This window comes from Schistocerca serialis, unplaced genomic scaffold (genome assembly GCF_023864345.2).
Source record: "Schistocerca serialis cubense isolate TAMUIC-IGC-003099 unplaced genomic scaffold, iqSchSeri2.2 HiC_scaffold_1402, whole genome shotgun sequence".
In the NCBI taxonomy this organism is placed as follows: domain Eukaryota; kingdom Metazoa; phylum Arthropoda; class Insecta; order Orthoptera; family Acrididae; genus Schistocerca; species Schistocerca serialis.
This window is the reverse complement of record NW_026047628.1, coordinates 1,424,307-1,443,060: the sequence shown is the minus strand read 5'-3', so window position 1 is coordinate 1,443,060 and position 18,754 is coordinate 1,424,307. Positions and strand designations below refer to the sequence as shown.

The 18,754-nt window shown below is 40.6% G+C and overlaps 1 protein-coding gene across 1 annotated transcript in view; it reads left to right on the top strand.

The window, feature by feature from the left end:
• The window catches only part of LOC126442747 (uncharacterized), a 127,136-nt gene that overhangs the window by 39,481 nt on the left and 68,901 nt on the right, over nucleotides 1-18,754 (top strand). The window contains exon 3 of the mRNA XM_050090760.1: nucleotides 7,287-7,459. Within this exon, the coding sequence (XP_049946717.1) occupies nucleotides 7,287-7,459 (173 nt within the window). The remainder of the gene's footprint in view (nucleotides 1-7,286; nucleotides 7,460-18,754) is intronic.

The window sequence follows — 18,754 nt, the reverse complement described above, 5'->3', positions numbered from 1 at the left end:
ACTATGGGGAAAACACACGGCGGAGTTATAGCGAGTTTTAATATGTAAAACTGGAGGAAACATCTCGTCGGCCTACCAAGGAAATTCACTAGCGTTGGTTTTGGTACATTGATGATACTCATACTTCATTACATAGCCTCGCAGAGAAAAAGAATTATCAGAATTTCCAATGAGTGATGTTAATATAACATTAAGTCCAGTATGAAAAAAGAGAAAGACGATGAACATTTTTCAGTGTACAGGTACTTAGAAAATCTACAGATGTTGAGCACACAAGGTCTGCAGAATGCTCACTCACACATACAGATACCTTCACAAAAGTTTCTACCACCATCACAAACTGAGAAGGGCAGCGAATAAAAATAATCCCGCTGGACTGGATTAAAATAATCTGTGATCACAGTAGCTGGAGGAAGAATCCGATCATTTAAGCACTACTTTCAGAAGAAATGGCTATTCTGAGAAAGAGATAGATAGGGCAATAAGTCCTTAAAGATATGGAGTCTCTCATGAAAAAGAACCAAATACTTACTCCCATTCGTAAAAGCAGTCGCAGTTCATATCATCAGAGTACTAAGAATACATGGGATCGACGCCGTGTTGATACCAGTAACAGAGGAACGTGAATGTTCGAACACTGTAAAGGACGTACACCCAACACTTGCTGTAGAACGAGTGTATAAATCGTCTCTCACACGCGGCCAAGCATACGTAGGTACTACAAAGAGATGAATTAAGTCCTTGCTTTAAGGAACGGGAGAGTAATTGTCACGTGCAAAACGCAGATAAATCAGCAGCAGCAGAACATACACTGGGAACAGAGAAGCCCCAAGTTCGTCTGTCCAATACAATGGTTTTATGAAGATCCAATATTACTGTACTACACTTTACGCGGAGGAGGTAAAAAGTGTAAAGCACGAAAACAACTTTAATGGAGAATAAGAAGGACTTCAACTACATATGTTGTGAGAGCTCCAAATTTGTCTCTCTGATACAATGGTTTTATGAAGATCCAATACGAGCGTGCTACGATTTACGGAGAGGCCATAAAATTTCTGAAGCACGAAATTGGAAAAGAAGCAGGACTGAAATCAGACGAGTTGTTGGTGTTAGGACTGAATACGCAAGCAGCGTCATCTGTTCCCCTTTAGGAGCTCCATAATACATACACTGGTGACTCGGCGCTCTCAGGCAGTTGTCTACGAAGGACGAGGACACCGGTCGTGAGCGCCTGCGTTGTAGGACCAATACAATTTGTTGCTCTGCTGCTACTTTGTACTGTTCCCAAATCTATAGCTCAAAGTGAATAAATGAAGAATAGAGTGTTGCACTTAATCTATTTACGTGGAATGCGCTGTAGACGCAACTGTGATGTCAACGCTCAATAACATACTAGTTTTTTTACTAATTAATTTCGGAAGTAATACCTGACTATCACGAAAATCAGTATCAGTACAAATCTGATTCCGGTAAATGACGTTACACTGTACAGTGTTGAAGCACATGTTAAGTACAAAATTGAACATTCTCTGTACGGAATATAATTCGCAACGTACAACACGTGTGCAGGGAATTCCTGAAGCAGAAGTCTGCCGTGGTGCGTCCCTGCAGACGGAGTCCCACAGACTCCCCACTTCCCACAGAGAGGGGCGGGTCGTGCACCCACTGGGCAAAGGCGGCGCGGCGAGTCGGATCCACGCCCGGGCATCCACTTCCGGATTTCCCGTGCTTTGAGTAGATTTCTTTTCGTGGAAGACTACATCTACATCTACATGATTACTCTGCAATTCACATTTAAGTGCTTGGCAGAGGGTTCATCGAAAAACAATCATACTATCTCTCTGCCATTCCACTCCCGAACAGCGCGCGGGAAAAACGAACACCTAAACCTTTCTGTTCGAGCTCTGGTTTCTCTTATTTTATTTTGATGATCATTCCTAACTATGTAGGTTGGGCTCAACAACATATTTTCGCATTCGGAAGAGAAAATTGGTGACTGAAATCTCGTAAATAGATCTCGCCGCGACGAAAAACGTCTTTGCTTTAATGACTTCCATCCCAACTCGCGTATCATATCTGCCACACTCTCTCCCCTATTACGTGATAATACAAAACGAGCTGCCCTTTTTGGCACCCTTTCAATTTCCTCCGTCAATCACAGCCGGTAAGGATCCCACACCGCGCAGCAATATTCTAACAGAGGACGAACGAGTGTAGTGTAAGCTGTCTCTTTAGTGGACTTGTTGCATCTTCCAAGTGTCCTGCCAATGAAACGCAACCTTTCGCTCGCCTTCCCCACAATATTTTCTGTGTGGTCTTTCCGAATGAAGTTGTTCGTAATTTTAACACCCAGGTACTTAGTTGAATTGACAGCCTTGAGAGTTGTACCATTTATCGAGTAATCGAATTCCAACTGATTTATTTTGGATCACCTCACACTTTTCGTTATTTAGCGTCAACTGCCACCTGCCACATCATACAGCAATCTTTCCTAAATCGCTTTGCAACTCATACTGGTCTTCGGATGACCTTACTAGACGGTAAATTACAGCATCATCTGCGAAAAACCTAAGAGAACTGCTGAGATTGTCACCCAGGTCATTTATATAGATAAGGAACAGCAGAGGTCCCAGGACGCTTCCCTGGGGAACACCTGATATGACTTCAGTTTTACTCGATGATTTCTCGTCTATTACTACGAACTGCGACCTTCATGACAGGAAATCACGAATCCAGTCGCACAACTGAGACGATAGCCCGTAGGCCCGCAGCTTGATTAGAAGTCGCTTGTGAGGAACGGTGTCAAAAGCTTTCCGGAAATCTAGAAATACGGAATCAACTTGAGATCCCCTGTCGATAGCGGCCATTACTTCGTGCGAATAAAGAGCTAGCCGCGTTGCACAAGAACGATGCTTTCTGAAACTTTGCTGATTACGTATCAATAGATCGTTCCCTTCGAGGTGATTCATAATGTTTGAATACAGTATATGCTCCAAAACACTACTGCAAACCGACGTCAATGACATAGGTCTGTAGATCGATGGATTACTCCTACTACCCTTCCCGTGAGAAGACACAGTCCACCTCCTTATCCAGCCTTTCCCATTCCAAATCCGTCTTCCATCTCTGACAAAATCTTCGTCGACGGGATGAGAAACACTCAAGTCTCTCGTCATGACTTCGAAGTCAGCGTTCCGACTGGCACTTTTTTCTTGAGTCATCAGTCTTCTGACTGGTTTGAGGCGACCCGCCAAGAATTCCTCTTGTCTGTCAACCTCTTAATCCCAGAGCAGCACTTGCAACCTACGACCTCTATTATTTGCTGGATGTATTCCAATCTCAGTCGTCTTCTACTGGTTTTGCCTTCTACAGCTACCTCTAGTACAGTGGAAGTCATTCACCGATGTCTTAACAGATGTCGTATCATCCTGTCACTTCTCCTTGTCAGTGTTTTTCACACACTCATTTCCTCTCCGATTCAGTGCAGAGCTTCCTTATTCCTTACCTTGTCAGTCCACGTAATTTTCAACAATCGTCTGTGGCACCACATCTCAAATGCTTCGATTCTCTTCTTTTCCGAATCTCGCGTCCGTCGGCCGTCGTAGTTTAATATATTATTATTATGTTAATTGTTGCCGACTTACGTGGTGGGCCTTAATAAGAATGATATTTCATTTTATTTTGATTTACAATTCAGTGCTTTGTGAAGTTCTCCTTTTTAACAATATTAATCTTCAGTGTAAATTATTTTTTACGTTAATGAACGTTAGACTCACTGAATCTTAAAGCATGAACATATAAGTTGAACAATGGAATAAACTTTTCATATTAATGTCCTCGGCTAGTCAGCTCATTTTAAAGCAAAAAATCTTTAGTTATTAATTACAATTGCGGGCCACACACGCGCGAGAGTATTTCTTCTTCTCACCTCCGTTAACCACTGCATTGTAGTCGGAGTCCTGGCTCTGGCTCTCGGCTGTTGTACTGAAAATAAGAACCTTAAAGCTACGTATTTTCTGCAACGTCGGGCGGCTGTGGAGAAAAATTTATATTATGTTAATAGCGGGCGAGTTTTTCGCTTCCGCTAAATTTTGTAAGTTAATATCGCCACGTAATGGCGTCGTTGGCTGCATCAACCGCTGCGATTGTTGACCTGTAAATTACTCGAATGCAAGGTAATTCAAAGGAAGGCGGACATGAAATGTGGATCACCTCTTACAAATTAAAAGTGAACAATAATATTAAATCAATATATTATCTGCTTAATTAGTACAAATATGCTTACATTTGCCAGCTCTCGCAAGATGTCCGTCTACATGCAACCAACACAAGAGAAGAAGTGAAGACGACTAAAAAAATTAACAAAAGAGCGTATCTTGTCGTCTCTTTATATCATTTTGTTATATTTCTTTCCACTCGAAACTTACACAGAGAAATTATTATTTTATGGGTACATGATAAAAATATATATTATTCAATTTTTAAATGTCTCTTCTTTATAAATACTGTTTTTAAAGTATTTTCGTATTATTTCACTGGGGACGCTATACGGCCGCGCGGGATTAGCCGAGCGGTCTAAGGTGCTGCAGTCATGGACTGTGCGGCTTGCCCCGGCGGAGGTTCGAGTCCTCTCTCGGGCATGGGTGTGTGTGTTTGTCCTTAGGATAATTTAGGTTAAGTAGTGTGTAAGTTTATGGACTGATGACCTTAGCAGTTAAGTCCCATAAGATTTCACACACATTTGAACATTTTTTTCTTCTTTTCTGGTTTACCCACAGTCCATGTTTCACTACCGTACAATGCTGTGCTCCATGTATACATCCTCAGTAATTTCTTCCTCAAATTAAGGCCCATTTTAGATACCAGTAGACGTCTCTTGGCCAGGAATGTCCTTTTTGCCAGCGCTAGTCTGCTTTTGTTGTCCTCCTAGCCCTGTCCGTCATTGGTCATTTTGTCGTCTAATTAGCTGAATTCCTTAACTTCATCTACGTCGTGACAATCTGCTGATGTTAAGTTTCTCGCTGTTCTCATTTCTGCTATTTCTCATTACTTTCATCTTTCTTCGATTTATTCTCAATCCGTATTCTGTACTCATTAGACTGTTCATTCCATTCAGCAGATCGTGTACTTCTTCTTCACCTGCACTGAGGATAGCTACGTCATCGGCGAATCGTATCATTCGTTTCCCATCACCTTGAATTTTAGTTCCATTCCTGAACCTTCCTCTTATTTCCATCATTGCTTCTTCGATGTACAGATTGAACAATATGGGCGAAACACTACATTCATGTCTTACAGACTTTTTAATCCGATCATTTTGTTCTTGGTCGTCAACTCCTAATAATTCCCTTTTGGCTCTTGTACATATTGTACAGTACCCGTCTCTTCCTATAGGTTACCCTATTTTTCTCAGAATTTCGAACGTCAGGCACCATTTTACACTGTAGAACGTTTTTTCCAGGTCGATAGATCCTATGAACGTGTCTCGATTTTTCTGTAGTCTTGCTTCCATTATCAACCGAAACGTCAGAATTCCCTCTCTAGTGCCGTCACCTTTCCTAAAGTCAAACTGATCGTCAATTAGCGCACCCTCAATTTTCTTTTCCATTCTTATGTATATTATTCTTGTAAGCAACTTGGATGCATGAGCTGATAAGCTGATTGTGCCATACTTCTCTGACTTGTCCGCTCTTGCCGCCTTCGGAAATGTGTGGCTCATGCTTTTCCGAAAGTCAGATGGTATGTCGCCAAACTCATAAACCTACACACCAACGTGAGTAGTCGTTTTGTTGCCACTTCACCCGATGTTTTTAGAAATTCTGATGGAATGTTATCTGTACTTTGTGCTTTATTTGATCTTAAGTCCTCTAAAGCACTTTTAAATTCTGATTCTAATCCTGGATCCCCCATCTCTTCTAATTCGACTCCTGGAATTCCCATTGCACTCTTAATGTCATCATCCTTGCTTTTAATGTCACCGAAGGTTGTTTTGACTTTCATGTATGCTGAATCTGTCCTTCAGACAAACATTTCTTTTTCGATGTCTTCACATTTTCCCTGCAGCCCTTTCGTCTTAGCTTCCGCACTCTTCCTATTTATTTCATTCCTCAGCGACTATTATTTCTGTATTCCTGAGGTTCCTGTAACATTTTTGCACTTCCTCCTTTCTTCGATCAATTGAAGTATTTCTTCTGTTACCCATGGTTTGTTCGCAGCCATCTTCTTTGCACCGATGTTTTCCTTTCCGACTTCTGTGATGGCCCTTTTTAGAGATGTCCATTCGTCTTCAACTGTACTGCCGACTGAGGTAGTCTTTATTTCTGTACCTGTAGCCTTAGAATCTTCAACCATATCTCGTCATTCCTTATTACTTCCGTATCCCACTTTCCATATTGATTCTTCCCGACTAATATCTCAAACTTCAGCCTACTCTTCATTGTGATCTGAGTCTATATCTGCTCCTGGGTACACCTTACAATCGCTGTCTGACCATGATGTAATATAACTGCAATCTCCCCGTATTACCCGGCCTTTTCCTAGTGTACCTCCTCCTCTTGCGATTCTTGAACAGAGTATTCGGTATTACTAGCTGAAATTTATTACAGAACTCGATTAGTCTCCACCTCTCTCATTCCTTATCCCAAGTTCGTATTCTCCTGTAACCTTTTCTTCTACTCCTTCCCCTACAACTGCATGCCACTCCCCTGTGAATATTAGATTTGTATCTATCTACTGTATTACGCTTTCAATATGTTTATGTGCTTTCTCTGTCTCTTCATTATCAGCTTTCGACGTCGGCATATATACCTGAACTATCGTTGTCGGTGTAGGCTTGCTGTCGATTTTGATAAGAACAATCCTATCTCGAAACTGTTCACACTAACACACTCTCTGCCCTACGTTCCTATTCATAACGAATCCTACTCCCGTTATACAATTTTCTGCTGCTGTACTCATCTGACGACAAATCCTTCTCTTCTTTCCATTTCACTTCATTGACGTGCATTCTGTAAAGCCATACGATAATATTGGCCCATAGGAACAACAGCACGTGCTTGTCCTGATACAGCTACGGCTGAACGTGTGCACGAACGTTCTTGTTCTTCAATAGAGACCACTTAGTTCATCAAAATGTGTCAGGCAGACTGACTCAGTCTAATACATTCATTCGTCTCTGATGACATGGCCGCCTCTATCAACGGGAAGCGTATAACCATGAAGGAGGTTCAGTTTAGCATTCGCTCTCCTATTCTACAAAGTACAATGACTCCCTTTTATTTTGAAAGGTTGAACGACGTGGAGTGGAACGTGACAGCGCTGCAGGCGGATCACCTGAGGCACCGTGTCCTCTCCCAGTCACTGCACGCTGTCGGACGAATCACAAGAGCCATACTCGCCAGGGGACGATGTGAGATCTACAATCGGCTTAATTTTAAGCTGAGGTACTCGAACGAAACTGGTGAGTATCTTATTTGGAACTACGTTATTGTTAAACAAAGCGTAATGTGCTTATGAAGGTGTTCTGTGAACAAAATCTCGTCTAAGTTGACTAACAAATCAGGATAGGAGTTGTCCTGGGGCTGAAAACTGTGTCCTAATGAAATGACACAGGAGGAAACAACCTTAAAGCTAAGTAATAACCACACTAGAGAAAAGAAACTGTAGAGAACTGACTGCATCTGTCAAGGGAGATCATGAATTTTATCTCTTATATAAGGTGAACAAAGCAGACTCGCAAGATATCAGCCTCAGTAATCGGTCCATCGCGGAGCTTTGGACCATGATTCTGATAATTTGTTTGTCGCGCACTGAAGCAGGCCAACACCGGAGCGCCAAAGTATTGTACGGTAGAGATGGTGAGAGGCTCGTGTTCATGATGGCTGGGAGCCGACAGGGGATAGTGCGTCACCTCTAGGAGCGGCGTACAGTGATGATCAGACCGCAGCGCTTAAACATCACAGCTCTTGAAACTTGTTACCTGTAAGCATCGCTACATGGGGCTATTCGACTAACGACTATACGAGGCAAACGAAAGCACGTGAATGTTTCGTTGTGCTCTTACTTTTACCTCTCGCTTTACTTGCAAAAATCATAGACAAGACCTGCTAAACGTAGAGAAAAATAGTGAAATGAGGTTAGATCCTTCTTTACGAGAGGATGGCGATGAGGATAAGGAGGCTACCGTTGCACCACAGTCACTTTCGTCAAACAATCCATCGGTACGACGACAGGGATGTAAAATCAGGAAGTGATTAACTATGAACCTTGAAGATGTAATATGATCGAATACTACTTTCCCCCTGTCTGTAACAACAAAAGTTCTGCAGGATATCAGTACAGGAATACTGCTAATTAATGCTGAACGTGAAACATCCTGGCAGATTAAAACTGCGTGCCGGACCGAGACTGGATCTCGAGACCTCTGCTTTTCGCTGGCAAGTGCTCTACCGGCTGAGCTATCCAAGCACGACCCACGACCCGTCGTCACAGCTTCACTTCTGCCAGTACCTCATCTCCTACCTCCCAAACTTCACAGAAGCTCTCCTGCAAACCTTGCAGAAGTAGCACTCCTGGAAGAAAGGATATTGCGGAGACACGGGTTACTCACAGCCTGGGGGATGGTTCCAGAATGAAATTTTCACTCTGCAGCGGAATGTGCGCCGATATGAAACTTCTCGGCAGACTAAAACGGTGAGCCATGTCTCCATTTATCCATGTCTTCCAGGAATGCTAGTCTTGCAACTTTCTCAGGACAGCTTCTGTGAAGTTTGCGATTGGGAGACGAGATACTGGCAGAAAAAAGAACTATAAAGACAGGTCCTGAACCGTGCTTGGGTAGCTGAGACTGTAGAGCACTTGCCCGCGAAAGGCAAAGGTCCTGATTTCGAGTCTCGGTCCGGCACAAAGTTGTAATCTGTCAGGGAGTTACATATTAGCGCACTCTCAGTTGCAGATTGAAAATTTCATTCTGGAAAGTCGAACGTATATTTGTGGCACATTGACATATTACGTACTCATATTACTTACATCTTTTTCGTGTTAAAGAACATGTGTTCTACCTCTAGAGCGAGATTTTGAAATGCATAGGGGAGTAATGACCGGTTTCGCCCACCTCCTCCCTCGCTTTCAACATCCTCTCAGTGTCAGGGCTCTGATTGTCACTCCACTGTACGGTACTTGTGCTCGGGCATTATGCTGCTACAGTGGGGTGAAGACAGTGACAGACAAATGGCGTGGGTTCCTTTAGAAACTGTACATTCAGCAGGACGTAACTACGTACCATACCATCAGAATTGTGGTCAAATTTTTGTTTAATTTGTGGGAAGGGGGGCGGGGGGCGCCGGGTGGATTGGTTGCTACGGTAAATGTACCTTTTTCTACTTACATCACTGGCTCAACTTGGTGATCTTTGCTTGGAAGATGCCTATTACAGCGTTAAGGACAGATATCAGTTAATGTCAGATAACGAGAAATAGTGCTAACACAACAGTATAGCACACCGCCTCCAGCCTTGGTGACGGACTGAGTTCGCCACAAGTGTCTCCAGATATGGCGTTTTCAGCTGAGGTCACTCATGAGAAACCGTAGAGCAGCCAAATCGTAGGGAGACAGCCTCATTCCACTCGCTGTTCCCAGACATTTCCTGTGAGACTGAGACTGATAGATCGATTGGTTCAGAGGGCACGTCGAGATACGACAGGACACCTGAGTGGCCATCAGGCCAGGATCACGTCCACGCGGCCCTGTGGACACTTGAAGGTAGGGCACAAGCCCGGAACCAAAAATCACTGGGTGATGTGATTCGGTCCAGAATGCACATACACAAAACTTCCATACAAATCTGCGACACCTGACTTTTCAACATTCTCGCCCATTGTCGTTCTGACAAGAGCGATAATGCAGAAAGGTGTTGCCGTTTTCTTCCGGAATTCCTATACCTTTGAGACCATTTGATACCGCTGGTGGCCCGCTGACACATATATGCTACGGAGAGTATGGCTACACGACGCCAACGCTAACAGAATAAACTCTGTAAGTCGAAAGATGAGGTAGACCCCGTGTCTTTAAAACCAGTTAACGTGGATAACAAACAATAGCGGATTTCGCACATACCTCCCTATGTATTTATTTCACCTGACAAAGAGGCCTTCGTACACTCTCTTGTAAATAATCTGACATACATAGCGAGTCAACATTACAACATGCATAGTACATAAGCAGCACATGTGATAATAGTCATACTACTGTTAATAATAATAACAATAACAATAATAATGGACACAAAAATGAACACATGTTGACATTCATCATCAATGTTCAACCCTACTACAGTTGAAAAATTTTACAACTGTAGCGCCTTTGTCATTGCTGACATAAATGAATGTATGGAGCTTAATAAATTCTATACATTATGTTTTTATGTCAGAATACACATTGTGGTAGATTCTTTTATGTGTTTGTCTATTTTTTGTTTGTCTGCTGTCGATTTATTATGCTCCCAGTAAAAGGTCGTAACAATGTTATAAAATTTTCTGTGATAGTGTTGTTAAAACAATTACTGTTTGTTGCACGTATGAAGAGTCTTGGGAGAGACGGCTGGATATTTTTAGCAACTATTAATACATGAGATTGCAGGTTCGAGTGCTGTTGTCCACGTCTCTTCCCGTACACGTCGCATTCAATCTGAAACAATTCTGCTATTTCAATACTTCCAAAAATACTAATAAAGGTTGTGACACTCACCTTTGTTCTCGTGAAATAATAACGGTTTATTGTGTCTCTTGTACAATTCTCCACATAACATCAAAAGAGGCGAACAGAAAACTCTAGTTACCCTTAGTTACGAGTAAACCACAGAGAGAGTAATATTCCGAGTCAACGATATAATTGTCATAGAGTCTCTCAGATAACGTCTTTGCCACTTAGCTTTCTCACAGTCGATTCAGTACATTACATATTTATTACACTACACATGCCTCACTAGGAGTACATAAGAGTACTGAAGATCGATTATGAACTCCTTCCCACAGTTGTTCATTATTTAACACACATGTATAATATCAACAGACTGATAACACTTTAAAAATATTTGTTTTGTGAATGATGGTATTGTATGGTGTGTGTGTGTGTGTGTGTATGATTGTGTCTCCACTACAGTTCTCAACACTGGAAAACAAAAAGACAATCTTAGATTTATATCTTACCTCCTCATTCGAGCATGGATAACGGGAAAACCAAGCAAAAAACCGCATCGAGGCCTTCAGTATCGAGAATTGCAGTGGTTTTCTATATTTGTTTGCATCATGACACATTGATCTTTAATTATGCTGAATAGAGGAAAATTTTAGATGTTTTACAATCTTCTGCTCCAGTACATAAAATTATTCGCTTCAAACGTCAACGAACGATGCTGGTCGTGGATGGCGACGTTGCAGACGATGGGAAGATGAGACCAGGATCGGGATCGAAGTTCTGGTTCAGGGTTGATGACATACATGAACTCTACTCTTGCATGGGATTGGTTTGGGACTCAGCTCACGGACAGGACATGAAACATTCGAAATTAAGTATTAGAGTTTGGCAATAGTACTCCATACACCTGTAAGAGATGGATGAATTTACATATCAAATTCATTCTCAAATGACGAATCTGTGATCTTGGGAGATTCGGATTCAGAGTTTATTGTCATTAATTCCCCAGACAACACTGTAAGTGTTAATATTCAGTTCGCACAGTTGAGTGAAACCAAAACTCAATAAAGTTAGTCAAAATTAAACCAAAAATTGTCAAATGTCACTATTATAGATTTCGTAAGAAATTATAGCTTATCACTTTAGGAAATGCGATGATTATTGCAACACGACTGTTCACTCAAGTTTGTGTGAATGGAGTTTGAATCATATCTCATGGCACTGTATGAGCGTTCATGTCAAATCACATCAGACTGTGTGGCAGCACATTCTACCACCAATACTCTGTTCAAACTTTGGACATAAATACAGTTCTCCACTGAAACACTGAAGTCATCCACTGTACAAACTTTTAACACATAATAATGTGTCCATTTAAGTCATTGCACTGGAATACAAACAACACAACAATCCTTATCAAACACTGTGTCCGAATATCTGTAGATAACAGATGGTCCCACATTCACAATTTTCGGATGGTCTATTACTCTGTCATATAATTAAATTAAATCTTAAATAACATGAATACCTTTGATACTACATTGTGTACGTCCCCATATCCATGTCTACTGACTCATCTCAAGGGCAAAAGACTTCCTAATACGTCAAGTCACAAAAGGATTAACTCCTCCCCAAGAGAGTCAAATAAGTATCCATCTCGTTTCCATTTAGGTTAAGGATAGATAGACACATGCCTAACTTAGTCTCCTTTATGTGCTGTGTATGAAGTTCAATGGCAAAGCGCTCATATTCATAACTACTAAATTATAGAAACATCACCTTAAAAACACTTAACACTAACATACAAGATCAAATAACACAATACCACTAGTACAATATACCAATTAAAATCAAACTTTTCACAGTTATCCTAGATAATTGACTGTATCAGTCTTCTGAGAAATGTGGTTTTAAATTTTTATGCAGGTACATGTCTTTGCAATTTTTAAACTTTCGTTATAACAAATTTTTCTCTGTTGAGCTTTTCTTTTAGTCACTGATAGTGCCTGACGAATCTTTGCCTCCCTAGATTCTTCATTGATTGATAATTTAGGTAGACAATTTATCAAAACTGGCTCTGAGCACTATGGGACTTAACATCTGAGGTCATCAGTCCTCTAGACCTTAGAACTACTTAAACCTAACTAACCTAAAGACATTACACACATCCATGCCTGAGACAGGATTCGAACCTGCGACCATAGCGGTCGCGCGGTTCCAGACTGAAGCGCCTAGAACCGCTTGGACACATAGGCCAGCAGACAATTTATCCACTCATTATTTTCTTTTCTATTAAACATCAATTCTGAGGGTGTATAGTTGGTTGAAGTGTGTGGTAAATTATTGTAAACTTCTTCAAATTGTTTTAAATAATCCACCCATAAAGTTTGTTTATGTTGGCAATAAGTCCTTATAAATCTGTTAACTTCTCAGAATAGCCTCACAATTGGATTGGCTTCTGGATGAAATCTAGGAATTAATAGTTGTTTAATCCAGCTTTCCTTCAAGAATCTTTTCCATCTGTATCAGGTAAAATTTGATGCATTATCAGATAATAAAACGCTGGGTTTTCCAACACCTGGGATGTAATAAGTGATGATTTTCTTAATAATTGCCTTTGCAGTACAAGTCTTGATTGGGTACAATTTTACACACTTGGTGGATAAATCGTAAAATCCGACAATGTACTTAACATTCCCTCTGACTCGTGGTAGGGGTCCCATTACATCAACCTTCAAAGGTTCCTCAACCACAATCGGATGCAACAGTCCTCTTGCTCCATGATTCAAATACTTTGCCTTTTGGCAAATCTGACAGCTCCTTATGGTAGATTGTACAACCTTTCTCAAGTTAGGAATGTGAAAGTATCTACCTAACTTCTCTGTACATTTACTTACCCCACAATGTCCCCAGACTATATGTGTACGCCATATTAATTTCCTTTCATAATCGTGTGGAATGCAGACACACCATGGGTTCTATTGGGAATGTCTTCTGTGGAATAAGACATTGTCATGTAACTGATACATCTCTTTCAGTTTAGGTGAGTCATTTGCCTGTATCTTCTGAATTATTTGTGTCCATCGAGGATCTTCTAGTTGTAAATAGGTCATATCTTTGCACATCTTAATGTAACCGCTTCTGTTTTCAACATCCTTCATTAATAAGATTTTGAATTCTGTTGTTTGATCTTCTATTTCTTCAGATTCAGTTAATCTTTCTGGTAGTCTGGAAAGAGCATCAGCTATAATATTCTCTTTCCCGTTGACATATATCACTTCAAACTGGTACTCTTGAAGTATTAGTATCCATCTTGCTAATCTTGGATGAAGGAGTTTACAGTTGTTTAGAAAACTTATTGCCTGATGGTCACAGTACACTGTTGTATAAGCACCAGCTGGGTAATAGTGGAACTTTCTAAATGCCCATATAATTGCTAAGGCCTCAAGCTCTGTGATTGTGTATGCTCGTTCACAGTGAGTGAGTGTCCGGCTTGTAAAAGATATGGCACAAAAAATAGATTTATTGTCAACCATCTGAATTTGAAATAAGTAAGCTCCTAAACCATATGACGATGCATCTGTCATTAGTTCAAACTCCTTTGTCATGTCCGGATGGTGTAGTAAGGGTGCATTGACAAGTGCCACTTTGATTCTGTTGAATGCTTCTTCACAATCTGGAGTCCATTGCCATGACACATTCTTCCTAAGTAAGGATACTAATGCTTCTGAATTAAGATTCTGTGTCGGTATAAAACGACGATAAAATGAAGTTAATCCCAGAAATGCCTTTAATTGTGTTCGGTTGCGTGGTGATGGCGAGTTTTCTATTGCGGCAATTTTCTTTTGAGCTGGCAAAATCCCATAGGATGTAATTAGGTGTCCTAGGAAACTGATTTCATTCAAGGAGAACTTGGATTTCTTCAAGGTAGCAGTTACTCCTGATAACCTAAAACTTTCTAAGACTCTTCTTAGGATTACAATATGTTGCTCCCAGTTGGTTGTAGCAATCAACATATCATCCACAAATGGGGTAACCAATTCACACAGCTCAGGTCCCAAGACAGTATCCAATGCTGAAATAAAAACATCTGAACTCACGTTTAATCCAAATGGTAATACTGTGAATTGATAACTGCAGCCTTTTTAAAGGAATGCTGTGTACTTCCTTGATTCCATGTCTAATGCAACCTGCCAAAATGAGGATCGCAAATCAATTGTAGAAAAAATCTTCACACCAGGAATTATGGATTAGTTCTTCTATATTGGGAGGTTGGGTTCTCACAGGAAGATTAATTTTGTTAATCTGCCTCGAATCCAAAACCAAAGGTACACTACCATCTAACTTTGGTACTACATGTAGTGGACTGCAATAATGACTGTTGGATGGTTCAATGATGTACCAGCTAATCATTTACTACATCTCCCGATCGGTAGCAGATCTTAATGCCCATGGAATGGAGTAATATCGGCGACAGTAAGTTTTGTGTGGCCTAATATTTAAATGGCAAACATAATTTTTGATAACACCCAGTTTGTTATCAAATACCATGGTGTAATTGCTTAACAATTGTTTCAACTCATGCTTCTGTGGAGATATCAGGGCATTTGCTTCAGTTACTTTAACATCAATCTGTTCTCCTATAGTTAACTCTGGTTTTTCGGTTAGAGGGTTAGAAATCTTCCTGTTGAAACTTATCTTTATCAGCTTAATTTCGATCCTAAGGCAGCAGCGTTCATGCAATTCCTGCTTTTGAATTAAATTAACTGTCAGAGGTACACCATCAACAGTCAACATGAGTTTACTGGAGGCGAAATCAATAATTGCATTTAACTCTCTTAGTAATTCATGTCCTAAAATTAAGTCTATGGCAAGATTTGAGACAATTAGGCTCGTGCAATCAATGGCTCCATTACCTAAATTAGTTTTAGTTCTTGTCTGTAGCTTCACTGACTTGGAACGTCCTCCTACAGCACCTAATATTTTGCAGTTTGCTATGGGTAAGGTCGGTATATTTGCTCGTTCCTGTAACCTCTTCATGAGGGCCGTGGAGATAGCATTTACACTTGCGCCTGTATCTAATATTGCTGTGAATTTAAAACCCTCATTATTAACTTCTATAGCCGCTTGTGGCATGCTTCGTGGCTTAAAGTTACAAGTTTTATCACCTTCAAGCAATTCTTCCCTGATATCAGCATGGTTGTATCTAATCAATTTTATTTTATTGTCACGACCCCATTCACAAGTTCTGACCAGCCTTTCGGGGCTAAAGTTGGTCGATTTTAGTTTTCCTGTCCATTGTTAGTAAGTTGTGTTCATCACTAACATCAGTAATTATTGGGGAATAATCTCTCCAATTACTGCTGTTATTGTTGTGATTGTGTGGAGCATTGTTGTTATTGTGTGACTGGTTCCAATCTGATGTTCTGGGATTTTGGCGATATCCCTGTTTCCTGTTGTTATGGGACTTGTAACCCTGGTTGTTACCATTATCCTGACGAGAATTTCTATTTGATCTGTAGCTCTGTCCTTGTTGCCCATTATCGCTATTTGATTGTTGTTGCCTGCTGTTGTTGTGATTACTATTGCTATGGTTCCTTTCATTTAAACCATTGATCTCGTGTGGATTGTAGGAACTAGCTTTAATATCCTCTAATAGAATATCGACTGCATCGACTGCAGTTAAGAATTCTTCCAGGTTATTGTCTTTGACCTGCAGCAATTTTGTTTGTATGTCAATCGGCAATCTGGATTTTAATACTCTAATCAAGCCTTTGGAAAAACTGCTTCAGAAAAATGTTTTGTTTTGTTGAGATATCGCTCAAAATATTTACTGAGTGTTCCAAGTCTTGAATTATAATTCTTGCTTTCTTATCCTTTCCTTTATTGCAGGAGACCAATACTTGTCGATAAAAGCCTGCTGAAAATCTGAGTACATAAGATAAGTGTCTATTGCCTCGGTACTCCACATAGCTCCGTCTCCTACCATATGTCCACTTACATAACTAATTTTCTGTCTTTCTCTCCAAATCCTGGGTAAAACTTCTTTAAACGATTTTATGAACACGATGGGATGAATAGTTTTCTTTTCTGGATTGAAAGTTGGAAATTGTCTATATTTAATAAGTTTTTCCTCCGTATCAAGTATTGCATAATCTGATACACGATCCTACATGCCACTACTATGTGGGGAATTGTCAGTATGTCGATGTTCATGTACACCAGCATTTTGTTGGATGCGAGATGGGTTAACTCTATCTCTTGTGTAGATGTTCTCGGAACCTACTGACTGATCTTGGTCAGACTGACGCATATCGTCAATTTGTTTACGCACCTCTTGCAGACATTTAAAAAATTCTTGGTGTGCAAGCTCTGTGTCTGTCAATACTTCTTCGAATTGTTTCCGAATTTTCAATAAGTCGTTTGATAATTCTTTGTTCCGAGAATCTCTGTCATTTATAGCTTCGGTGACTGCAGACTGAACTTTCTGCTCAACAGCGTCCGCTAATTGTGAATCACGCTCACCGACCCACTGATTAAAAACATCGGAAAACTGTTCCAGCTCATGTGTACGCTGTTCAAATGGTTCAAATGGCTCTGAGCACTATGGGACTCAACTGCTGAGGTCATCAGTCCCCTAGAACGTAGAACTACTGAAACCTAACTAACCTAAGGACATCACACACAACCATGCCCGAGGCAGGATTCGAACCTGCGACCGTAGCGGTCGCGCGGTTCCGGACTCAAGCGCCGAGAACCGCTTGGCCACGTCGGCCGGCTGTGTAAGCTGTTGCTTAACCACGTTAGCTTGCCCTATTGTAACGTTATGTAATTCCTGTGACAGTTCTGTAGCAGTGGCCGATAGCTGCTCTTGCTTTTGTGACGCTTTGTCAAATTCTAACTGAATATTGTTAACCGCTTCGGGTAGGTGCTTGTATGCTTCCTGAAAACTTTCAAACTCTGTTAATGAAGCTGTCTGCGTAAGAGAAACGTGTTCTATTTTAGTTTTAAGTTCCTCTTGCGTATTTACAATCTGCATTTGTAAAGCTGTTTTCATTATATTAATCTCTGATTTAAATATCGACTGTGATTCTGCTATTTGTTTTTGCAGAGCAGACTGTAGTTCGTTATGAGACGCAGCTCGACTTTCTCGAAATTCTCGAGAGATTCCCTCTATTCGTTTCAGTAAAACTGTCATAGGGTCAACTACCTCCTGCACATTAGTCGGGGGCAAACTAGTTTCACCCGATTGAGCCATCTTGGTCTAAGATCGTGTCTTAACCATATAATTACACAATAACTAATACTAAATGATCCGTTAAAAACGTGTGTAACATATATTGCTTACTCAGTAGCTAATGATTTGCTAATGGCTATGCAGATGACCGTTTTGTGACAAATAGTCGTATTGAACTGACACACAATTTGTAACACAAACTACCGCTAATCTACTAAGGAAGTATGTGCCCGTCTACACCTAACTCTTTGCTGCTACCCGTAGACGAATCAGCAGAATAGAATATGACAACGTACACTTACTCCTTGTAGATAACTGCGATATAGACTGGCATATCTCCGCTATTTATCTCCTTTGTGGTAACTTTGTTCTCTCATTTCGTCACAAATGGTTACATGAAAAAGAAAGTACAATTAACATCATACAATATTAATCACAATGCACATACAAACTTTTGTTGCTATGACAACCGTGTGTGTGCGGTCATGTATGGTGTCCTGATCATCTGTCGCCAAATGTGGTAGATTCTGTCGCAGTAAAAGGTCGTAACAACGTGATAAAAGTGTCTGTGATAGTGCTGTTAAAAGAATTACTGTTTGTTGCACGTCTTGGGAGAGACGGCTGGATATTTTTAGCAACTATTCATACCTGAGATTGCAGGCTCTTCCCGTACACGTCGCATTCAATCTGAAACAATTCTGCTATTTCAATACTTCCAAAAATACTAATAAAGGTCGTGACGCTCACCTTTGTTCTCATGAAATAATAACGGTTTATTGTGTCTCTTGTACAATTCTCCACATAACATCAAAAGAAGCGAACAGA